This window comes from Malaclemys terrapin, chromosome 19, assembly GCF_027887155.1.
Source record: "Malaclemys terrapin pileata isolate rMalTer1 chromosome 19, rMalTer1.hap1, whole genome shotgun sequence".
Lineage (NCBI taxonomy): Eukaryota > Metazoa > Chordata > Testudines > Emydidae > Malaclemys > Malaclemys terrapin.
This window is the reverse complement of record NC_071523.1, coordinates 6508312-6519900: the sequence shown is the minus strand read 5'-3', so window position 1 is coordinate 6519900 and position 11589 is coordinate 6508312. Positions and strand designations below refer to the sequence as shown.

Here is an 11589-nt window from a genome sequence, read left to right as displayed (position 1 = left end):
CACTAGTGTAAATCAACAGCAACACATCTGAAGTCAACAGATTTACCCCAGGCTTGCACTAGTGAATCTGGTCCTAAGTGATTTGCTCAAGGTCATAGAGTGAATCAGTGGCAGAGCCAGAAATGGGAGTCAGGGATTCCTAACCCATTAAAGATGAGCGGTAGCCACTTCCATTAAGCTAATTGGGATTTTTTTTTTTACATCAAATCTTTTAGTGCAGTTCCTGAGTGAACATCCCCTGTACCAGCTCCAAAGGAATGGGATTAAACTGGTGAATTATAGTTCTGTATTCTGCCTTCTGACCATTAAACCTCCAGAACCGGGAAGAATAAAATGTAAAGAGGGAGTGTTTTTCCAGTATTTAGAGCAAAGGCTTGGGAGATGAGATAGTCCTGTGTTCTCTTCCCTAATGTGACCCTGTTTGATCATAGATAGGGCCCTACCAAATTCACAGCCATGAAAAATGTGTCACAGACTTTGAAATCTGGTCTGCCCCCATGAAATCTGGTCTTTTGTGTGCTTTTACCCTATACTACACTGATTTCATGGGGAGACCAGAGTTTCTCAAATTGGGGATCCTGCCCCAAAAGAGAGTTGCAGGGGGGGTCACAAGGTTATTGTAGGGGGGATCGTGGTATTGCCACTCTGACTTCTGCACTGCCTTGAGAGCTGGGCGGCCGGAGAGTGGCAGCTGTTGGCCAGGTGCCCAGCTCTGAAGGCAGCGCCCCGCCAGCAGCCGTGCAGAAGTAAGGGTGGCAATACCATACCATGCCACTATTACTTCTGCGCTGCTGCCTTCAGAGCTGGGCGGCTAGAGAGTGGCAGCTGCTGACTGATGGCCCAGCTCTGCAGGTACCACAACCCCCCCTACAATAACCTTGCGACCCCCCCAGAACTCCTTTTTGGGTCAGGACCCCTACAATTACAACACGGTGAAATTTCAGATTTAAATAGCTGAGATCATGAAATTTCCTATTTTTTAAATCCTATGACCATGAACTTGGCCAAAATGGACCACGAATTTGGTAGGGCCCTAATCATAGACAACGCATCTGGATACTGAGTCCGAGAGAAGCGAGCTTGAGAAATTTTTCTTGGAAATAAGACACGAAACCGATTTGATGAGCTATTATTTTTTCAGTCATCCATAAATGTGCTTCAGAGAAAACACTATCGGGATCTGACTTTTTAATTTAGTTTTAATTTCTTATTTACATGGTGATACAATGCAATGTGTCCTGGGCACTAACTCCAGAGGCTTAATTTTGCTGTCAGGTTTCACCAGTGGAAATCTAGAGTAAATCCAGTGATTTAAGCACAGTTTGTCCAGTGAGGTAAAGGAGACTGCAAAATGGCCCTCTGTGTTATGCACTTACCATAAGTCTCCAGTCACACTGGGCCAGAACAAAGCCTTTAAGTAATTAAACAAGCCAAGACAGCTCTAGCAATAAAAAGGGCAGCTACTAATTATTTGGAGCATAAGGGTGGGATCAGAAGGGCCTCAGAGACATTCTTATGGGATAGGATTGCATTTTATTCCTGCCCTGCCACACTACAAAGGCACCCTCCAATCCACTACAGCGTCCTCTCTGCTCTTCACTCTTAATTGGCAACTCTGGGCACGGTAAAGCCAACAAAGGGAGGATAACAATCACTGAAGTTATTATTTCTTCGCAAAGGCTCTGACCTTTTAAAATCAGGACACAGCACTGTTCCTCCGCTCAAATTTCTTCTTCTCCTCATTTTAAACTAACCCACTGGAAGAGCAAATACAAAGAAGATGCCCTTATCATATACATTGGAAAGCATTTGTTATGTTTCCAGCCATTTCATCTTCTCAGGTGTCCTAAAATAAGTAGGGAATATGGTTTTGATGGGAGGCCTCCCTGAAAATTCCATGTGCCTCAGGAAGTGATAGTGGAGTGGGGATTCAGTGATTCAGTGATTCTTTCTTTCCTCTAAACCAGTAATGTGCCACTTTACGATCCATACTGGGACCAGTAGAGGCAGCCTTCTGGGTGATATGTAAAATCAGATCCTGACCATTGACGATTCAATGGCACTTTTTTACAGGGTAAAGGTGTTAACACTAATGCCCTAATGTATTCCAGTTTGGGTAATTATATTTTCTCTAGCTGAATTCCACGCTGTGCCAGTCAGGGTCCAGACACCCCAAGGGAAAGACAGGGGGAGTCTAGACCCGAAAGAGTAAGTAAGTGAATCAGCTGGTTGTATACAAAGTTATTGTGTATAAAATATGTAGAGTGAGGTCTTTTATGAAAGCTTGTAATGTTCTGAACTTGATGGTCATTATGAGATATGTATAAAGACTGTGGTTATGAATGTATTTATGTATATAAAATACCATGCTCATGACTGGTACTACAATTTCAAATACACCTCACAGCAGAGAGGAGCTTCTTCCAAAACTCGATACAAGTAGCGATCCACGGTTCAATGCAGGAAAAGACAAATAATGGACCATTACAGCTAATATTGACCAGGTGAATGGTCTTGTATTTAAGGCCCTGGACTGAGACTCAAGAGACCTGGGTTCAGCTCCTGGATCCACCAGAGCCTTCCTGTCTGACTCTGGGCAACTCATTTAATCTCTCTCTGCCTCAGTCCCCAATCTGTAGAATGGGCATATTATTTCCTTTAGATCTATCCCATACAGGGGCTGATTCTGCAAACGGCTGAGCATTGTGGCCCCAATCCAGCAAAGCACTTAAGAATGTGCTTAACTTTATGCACAGCAATAGACTCGGGGAAAGAGATTGTAGGATTGAAAACTCTTCAGGTGAGGGATTCTCTCTCACTGTATGTCTGCAAGCTTGAAAACTTGTCTCTCTCTCCAACAGAAGCTGGTCCAATAAAAGATATCACCTCACCCACCTTGTCTCTCTAATACCCTGGGACCAACACGGCTACAACAACTCTGAACGTAAGAACAGCCAGACTGGGTCAGACCAAGGGTCCATCTAGCCCAGTATCCTGTCTTCCAACAGGGACCAATCCCAGGTGCTTCAGAGGGAATGAACAGAACAGAGGGCAACCCTCAAGTAATCAATCCCCTGTCGTCCACTCCCAGATTATGGCAGTCAAAGGTTAGGGACATCCAGAGCATGGGGTTGCGTCCCTGACCATTTTGGCTAATAGCCATTGATGGACCTATTCTCCATGAATGTATCAAATTCTTTTTTTAACCCAGTTAAAGTTTTGTCCTTCACAACATCCCCTGGCAACAAGTTCCACAGGTTGACTGTGTGTTGTGCGAAATACTTCCTTTTGTTTGTTTTAAACCAGCTGCCTATTAATTTCATTGGGTGACCCCTGGTTCTTGTGTTATGTGAAGAAGTAAATAACACTGCCTTATTTACTTTCTCCACATCATTCATGATTTTACAGCCCTCTATCATATCCCCCCTTAATCGTCTCTTTTCCAAGCTGAACAGTCCCAGTCTTTTGAATCTCTCCTCTAATAAGAAAGCTGTTCCATACGCTTAATCATTTTTGTTGCTCTTCTCAGCCACCTTTGCCAATTTGAATATATCTTTTTTTGAGATGGGGCGACCAGAACTGCCCGCAATATTCAAGGTGTGAGTGTACCATGGATTTATATAGTGGCATTAGGATATTTTTCTGTTTCATTATCTACCCTTTTCCTAATGGTTCCTAACATGCCGTTGGCTTTTTTGATTGTGGCTGCACATTGAGCAGATGTTTTCAGAGAATTATCCACAATGCATATATGTATCTATAGCCCCTATTAGCAGAACAGGGCTCTAATTTCAGTTTGGGTCCATTGACAGTACTGGAATACAAATACATAATAATAAACGAATACCAAGACGTAACAAATAGGCAGTTTTCCCTTTAGCCTTAATTCATGCAGGAGGATTTCAGTGTAGCATTGTAGCAAGAGGAAGAACTGCTCCCCCCCCCATATTAATTGCATTAACACCCCCCCCCCAGTCATCCTGTCCTAAAGATGGAGCTGTTCTCAAAGCTGGACTTCGCCTGCCTCCTTCTTTCACAGCTCTTTCCTTTTTCTTGTGCATACATGTGTTTCTGTTTTGTATTGTAGCCTGGCGGCTCATATTTACATTTTAAGTGCATCTGGTGGGTGGGCGCTAGGGGGAAAAAACCCTTTTCTTTAACAGGAAACAAAACAAAATTAATTAAGGCCTTTGAATTCTTTCTTTCTTTTTGTGGCACTCTTCATCCAAACCAGGTAGAGTTTTCAAATTCGATTCTGATCTCTTTGGGAGGAGAAGAAAGTTGGTTTTTTTAAAGGTAGTGTGTGTGTGGGGGGGGGGAGCGGATAAAAAAAAAAAAACCTAAGAGGAGGGGGGTTGGGGTTGAATGAATAAAAAAAGGGAAGGAAGGCGGATCCACGTGGTTTAATCGGAGACAGACAGAGATCCCATTGTTCAAATTTTTTTTTTTAAAGGCAGAGCAAAAGAAAAAGGGACGCTGGAGGAAAATCTAGAAGAGGAGAGCTGGAAAAAATTCCTAACCTGAATCCGAAATTAACCGGCAGAGCTACACGGGCAAAAAATCAAAATCAAAAACTGCTGGAAAGAGTTAGAGAACATTAAAGTTTTTTTTCTTCTTCTTGATTTGGAACAACAACAACAAATCCAACTCCCCGAACAGGTGTTTATGGATTTTATTTGGGGGGGGGGGGCGCATCTTTTTGATTCTTTTCTTGAAAAGGCCTGGGAACGGATCCGGCTACTAGAAGATCAAGCTCTGAAACCTCTAGGATGGAGACATGAATTAGATTTTTGTGTCATTTCTGAGCGGGGGGAGGAAGGAGGGAGAGAGATAATTGAGTTTAATTTTTTTTAAATGAGGGGGAGGGGAGTTCAAAGACAAAAGCAGCAGCAGGTGAGAGGAAATCCCCCTTCCACACACACACACTTTGCGGGTGCCTCGAGGGGAGAGACAAAGTGGGGGTAAATTGTACTTTTAATAGACTTTAAAGCGCTTTGTAAGTATCCTAGTGATTCCGGCCGAGGGTCGATAACTCTCACCTATAATTTTTGGAACCGGCTTGGCTATGGAGGGGTTGTTTGCCAAGGTCTAAAACTATCGCTGGAGCTCATCACCCCTTTCTGGGGGTAGATGTAATGCCCTGATCTTTTCTAGATTGTAAATTTTAAGTGGGGGAGAGGGGGTATTTTTCTCCCCCATTACATCTTGTCTGTGGGCCAGTTTGAATGCTGTCGGGGGGGGAAGCAGAGACACATTTACCCCCTAAAGTTTGGCAGGGGTGGGCCATTTCCATGCACGTTTTTGTTTTCCAGGTGGCAAATTTTAATCCATCCGGGGGGGGGGGGGGATTTTTCTGTGCGATTTTAGTGCATGGGGGGGCAGTTTCCCTGCACGAGGCGTGGGGGGCTTGTTAGGGGTTTTGCTGTTGCTCGCTGGTGCATTTCAGGGCTGTATGCCCCCGGGGGTGTGGGGTGGGGGCTGCCCCCCACTTTCCCGGCAGGCTGGAGCTCCGCCGCCCCGGGGACCCTGCCGCTGCGGTGGGGCCCGGCGGGCCGGATCGGGGCCCATGAGCGCGGTGTGTGTTTGTCCCTCTCTGCCCAGCCGGCGACATGCCCCGGAGGAAGGCGGCGGCGGGGCCCGGGTGGGAGGCCAGCTCCGGCAACGGGACGGCCCGCGCGGCCGGCAGGAAGCGGCCGGGCCCCGGGCCGAGGAAGCGGGGCCGGCCCGAGCGCGGGGCCGGCGGCGGCGAGGGCAGCAGCAGCAGCGGCGGCGGCGGGGGCAGCAGCGATGAGGACGGGCCCCGGGAGCTGCTGCTGGCGGCGGCCGAGCTGGACGGGACCCCCGGCGGCAAGAGGGCGGCCAGGCCCGGGCCGGGCGGCGGCCGAGCGGGAGGCCAGGCCGTGATCATCAGCGAGCCCGAGCACAGCAAGGAGCGGATCGTGAGAGATGGGCCCCGGGGGGTGGGAGCCCCCGGCCCCATAGGGCAAAGCCTGGGAGTCCCCGGCCCCATAGGGCAAGGCTCCGGGGTGAGGGATGGGAGCCCCCTCCTCGCCCCATAGGGCAAAGCCTGGGAGCCCCCTCCTCGCCCCATAGGGCAAAGCCTGGGAGCCCCCGGCCCCATAGGTCAAGGCCTTGGAGCCCCCTCCTCGCCCCATAGGTCAAGGCCCCCGGGGTGAGTGATGGGAGCCCCCACTGCCCCATAGGTCAAGGCCTAGAGGCCCACCCCATATAGGTCAAGGCCCAGGGGTGAGGGAGGGGAGCCCCCTCCTCGCCCCATAGGGTAAGGCCTTGGAGCCCCCTCCTCACCCCATAGGGCAAGGCCCCGGGGTGAGGGATGGGAGCCCCCACTGCCCCATAGGTCAAGGCCTAGAGGCCCACCCCATATAGGTCAAAGCCCAGGGGTGAGGGATGGGAGCCACCCCCCCCCCCCGTAACGAGGGGGAAAAGAAATGACAAATAGTCCTCATCTTTCTAACGGGGGGGGGGGTATAGTTGGGGCTAGGTGGATCCCTTACCTGTCCCCACCCTAGGGTAACCAGATAGAAAATGTGAAAAACCGGGACCAGGGGCGGGGGGGGAGGTATAGGCACCCATATAAGAAAAAGCCCCAAATATTGGGGCTCTCCCTATAAAATTGGGACATCTGGTTATTCTACCCCACCCTCAAAACCAAGTGTGGGCAGTATGTCCCTCTTTCCCTGTGAGCTGCTGCGGGATAAACCCCTCTTGTCATTCCCCTCTTAGTTTTTGTGAAGGGGAAATATATGAATAGCGGCTTTTCTTAAAATTGACCCAGCTAGGGTTGGGGGGAGGGGGGTATGTGATTATTTAATGCTTTTTAAAAAATTAACGATCCATAGGTTAAATCCATTTAATTACATCAGCTGAAGATTTCCTCCAACCCAGTCCCTTTAACCCACAACAAAAGCCTTTTTAACTATCTCCTCCTTGCAGTTACTCTTGATATTTATCAAACATGTTCTCTCCCTCTTGGTTTGATTTTCTCCCCCCACCTCCCCCCATGGGGAATTTTAGCCCCTGTGTTGTAAGCACCCACCTTCCCACCTCATGTGGGTCAGTCCAGGGGTTGGCACTCTTGCTGAGAATGTAGGGGTACTTGCATTTTGGATGGGGTAACTTGCAGAGAGAATTTGAATGATGTGGGGAAGCTGTGTATCTCTTGCAAGCACACAAGCAAATTCCTCTCTTTCCCAAAGGTGGAGGAGAGACCAAGCCAACCTGCCTTTGAACATGAGCCCCTCCCTTGTTATGGCTACTTTGGATTTGAGGACAGAAGTTCAAACCTGTCCTGAAAATTAATCCCCCATTAGTGACCTAGATTAGGCCCCTTCTTGACTCAAATGAGCTCACCTTTTTTGGAGGTGTAGGGGCCTTCTCTCTCCTAAAAGAAAAGTGGGGAGAGAGGGGAATTCATGCTCTGCGAAAAAAGCTGGCTGGGATCTTTTGAGCACCCAGGTTTTGTTTGGTTCCTTCTTTATTTGGGGAAAGGGAAGTCCTTTTTGGGTGGAAGGGAGGGAAGTCTGGATATTCCCCAGACCAACAGAAGAAAAATGGGTCTCTCAAATGTTCTATAGGAAGGATTTCAATGTCAAACTTACCTTGGTCACTAACAGAACTCTTCCCCCTAAACCCCCAGCTCCTTAGTTTTACTATCATGTGAGTGAATGTGCTTTGCTGGGAAGTGGGGTACGTGATCCGTTTATTAGATGTGCAGGCAGACATTGATGTTAGAGAGGAAGAGGCTCTGCCCTTATCACGAAAGAGGAATCATGATCTTTATTTGAAAGACCGTCCCTCTCTGGTTGGGATGCCATTAGAGGAGTCCCGCTTCCTGAAAGAAATGTACTGGCATTGTAAGCGGGGAGCTTCCCCCGAATTATTCAGCTAGAGAGAAAACATAATGCTACACTTATTTCCAGTGCTGTAGCCTTGTTGGTCCCAGGGTGTGAGACAAGGTGGGGTGAGGTAATATCTGTTATTGGACCACCTTCAGTGGGTGAAAAAGCCAAGCTTTGGAGCCCCATAGACGGATGGAGCTGGAAGGTTTGTCTCTTTTACCCACAAGCTGATCCAGTAACAGATGGGTAACAGGGAAGATCATGCCCATGCTCCCTGTCTGGTATTGGCCTTGCTCTCTGTCTGGGAAGTGTGTGGGGTAGGGGGCTGCATTAGGGGATGTTATTACAGGGCAAGGGGATTATTTGTTTGGAGAGAGACACTGTTAAGCGTTTTGAGGTTCCCGCCTTGTCTCTGGCAGTGGCAAATTAATCTGGGGGGTGGGGGAAGGAGAGGAGGCAGGCAGTGCACATGCCCAGTTGCTCCCAACCCTTTTTTCTTTCCCTCCCATCTCCCCAGGACGTGGGGGAAGCCCTGCTACTGTAGCAGGGGTCGGGCAGGCACTGCGCATGTGTGTGTTCGTGGTGTTTCCCCTCCCCAGGATGCAAGGGAAGCCCGACTCCCTTGTAAAGGCAGAAGCCGGAGAGAGGTTGTTGCGCATGCCCAGTGTGTTCTCTCCCTTCCCCCTCCTGCCTCACCAGCAGGTGGGGAAGCCCTGCTTGTATAATGGGACAGAGGCAGCAGAGAACTTGATTAGCATTGTTGCCAGCCACACTTCTTTTTTTTTCTTTTGTCTGGGGCAGACCTGTTTGCAAGGAGAGAGGCAGGGAGCTGGAAAGTGCACAGAGCTGTTGTGGATCCCTAATTAAAATGGTCTGACTAATTAGAAAACTCCTGACTTTTGCAACCCCCCAAGCATCTGGAATAAGCTGAGCTGTTCTGCTGAAGCAAGTACTGATCTTAAGAAACATTTGTAACCGTCGCTCGCAAGAAACAGCATGTGAAAAACTACTGAAGTCATGACTCCTCCATGCTGCGTGGATTAGGCTGAGTGGCCTGTGTTACAGTGATCAGTTTTATAGCGCAGAATAAATAAGATGCAGTCCCTGTCCCCAAGAGTTTACAATCTAAGCGCCGGATTTTACCATCTGAACCATGCGGGTGGACCCTTGTGCCCACGTGCAGCTCCATTGAAGGCTGTGAGCATAAGAATCCACCTGTGCTGACCCAGATGCATGACTGAGACTTAAGGTTAAAAAAAAAAAAAGCGAGAAAGACAAGGGGAGAGGGGATTGGCGCAACAAAATGGAGAGTAATTTGAATAATGTTAATGTGGTTACTTAGGCTTGTTATGAAAGCATCTTGGCAGCTAGTGTTTTAGTTACTGTACATTTTTGTTTGCAGTTATGAGCAGAATCTTCCTTACCCCTGGGATCTTGATGAAACAGCATGTCTCCCATGAGGCTGTTCAGTAAGCAAAACCTTAAACACATGACTGACTTATTACCATTGCTTCTGCAGCTGCATTTAGCATCTTCATGATGTTGCATTTTCATTTTTATGGGGGGCGGGGAAGGGCCCCATGTTCTGGACTGACATCTGTGCAGGTGGCTGGTGCCAGCTACAATGTTAAAGACGTTGGTAATAGCAGAAGTGTCGGAGACGCCATGAACAGTCGGTCTGGGTTTTGTTTGCTTCCCTTCGACTGACCAGTTAAGCGTGGAAGTGTTTAAAGTATTTGTTGGTCTAGTAGATTTTCTCCTCGTAGAACAGAAGCCCAGTGCCAGACTGAAAGATTAGTACAGTGCAGACTATTTTAAACCTCCGAAGACCACCCAGGACAAAACTTCAGAAGACTATTCAAAACTGCCTCCAGTCTAAGCCTTTGGGTTGTCGTGAGGCATCTATTTGAACTTCCAAACATGCAGGAAACCTGGGGCTTTGGACCTGCAGGTGCTCAGCTTCTCTGAAAATTTGGCCTAAAGTCTCCACAGATGCCATGATGCAAAGGCCAAACTTGGCCATTGAGGCTTTGATTTTCCCAGTGGTAATCCTGCTCTAACTTGTGGATAAAGCCAGCTTTTGGTGTTTGACTTGTGGGGAAGGGAGTAAGCAACAGGGAATGGTTTTACTTAAAACCAAGCTATGGAAAATGTTTTGCTCATTCCTTTTGAAGTAGAAGTTGCTTCTGCATTGTCAGGGCTTGGCGACTTCTTGTCTTGTATGTTAGGAGCCTTGGGAAGGGAGGGACCCATGCTACAAACACCTTCAGCCTGCTTTTCCAATGAGGTCTAAGCTTTGCTGTTGCACACACGCGTAAGTCTGTGATCTTTGCCTGAGTTTATGGAATGTGTTGTAACAGTCCCTTTGCTCTGATCAAGCAAGTGATGTTGGTCATTTACTGGGGATGCAAGCTCAATGCTGCAGTGAGATCGCACAGCGCTGTAGTGTAACTTGTGCATTCAGGGGGTTCGTGAACTCTGGGATGAATCCACAACATAAGCCAGATTTATTTACTTGCCCTGTTTTGTAGCTGATTGCGATAATACACTCGCTAATGGACAAGCACCTTTAACACCCTTTCCTTGTCTAAAAGATGCAGCCTCTCAAGTGAGTCTGTTAAAAGGTTGAACATCAACCTTTCAAACGTCTTTTTTCCCCTTAAGATACAATTCCAAAGTAATTTTACCCTGGAAATCCCATTTTGCTGATTTGAAGAAGGCTCCGTATTCCCCGCCGCCCCCCATCACATCCGTCTTAGCACAAATTACGTGACTAGGACCTAAGTAGGCAGCAAAGATCCAAAGAGTGGGCTTAGGTTAGCGTACAGGGAAGACTTCTTTTATTGCTAAGTAAATCTTTGGTATGGTCTTTTAACCTGGACAATACTGAACGTTCTGGGCTTGGCAGCTTCCCTCCAGGGAAATTTGACTCCACTTCCGATGGGTCGAATAGCCTTAGCTTATTTTTGCAGCATTGATGTATTCTTCCCATAGCCATTGTACGGCATCTTGTCATCGTGCCTGTCCTCGCAAAAGAAAAGAAAAAAATCCAGACCAAATATTATTAATCCCAACTTTATTAATCAAGATGACAGCACCAAGACGAAAGTCAAGGAAAGTGTGGGCCCCTTACTGAATGAGGGAGGCAACCTAGTGACAGAGGATGTGGAAAAAAGCTAATGTACTCAATGCTTTTTTTGCCTCTGTCTTGACAAACAAGGTCAGCTCCCAGACTGCTGGACTGGGCAGCACAGTATGGGGAGGAGATGACCAGCCCTCCGTGGAGAAAAGTGGTTCGGGACTATTTAGAAAAACTGAATGAGCACAAATCCATGGGGCCGGATGCACTGCATCTGAGGGTGCTAAAGGAGTTGGCGGATGTGATTGCAGAGCCATTGGCCATCATCTTTAAAAACTCATGGCGATCAGGGGAGGTCCTGGATGACTGGAAAAAGGGTAATGTAGTGCCCATCTTTAAAAAAGGGAAGAAGGAGGATCCGGGGAACTACAGGCCAGTCAGCCTCACCTCAGTCCCTGGAAAAATCATGGAGCAGGTCCTCAAGGAATCAATTATGAAACACTTAGAGGAGATGAAAGTGATCAGGAACAGTCAGCATGGATTCACCAAGGGCAAGTCATGCCTGACTAACCTAATTGCCTTCTATGATGAGATAACTGGCTCTGCGGATGAGGGGAAAGCAGTGGATGTGTTATTCCTTGACTTTAGCAA

The 11589-nt window shown here is 47.8% G+C and overlaps 1 protein-coding gene across 3 annotated transcripts in view; it reads left to right on the top strand.

Annotated features, from left to right (window-relative positions):
- The first annotated feature begins 4101 nt into the window (after positions 1–4101).
- The window catches only part of RCC2 (regulator of chromosome condensation 2), a 37740-nt gene continuing 30252 nt past the window's right edge, over positions 4102–11589 (top strand). For 2 of the 3 annotated variants that reach the window (XM_054009174.1, XM_054009176.1), the window contains exons 1-3: positions 4102–4234; positions 4454–4659; positions 5602–5939. In XM_054009174.1, coding sequence (XP_053865149.1) covers positions 5610–5939 — 330 coding nt within the window. In that variant the 5' untranslated portion in view covers positions 4102–4234; positions 4454–4659; positions 5602–5609. Of the gene's footprint in view, positions 4235–4453; positions 4660–4978; positions 4997–5601; positions 5940–11589 lie in introns of those variants that run through there. The other variant, XM_054009175.1, reaches the window with a different exon arrangement.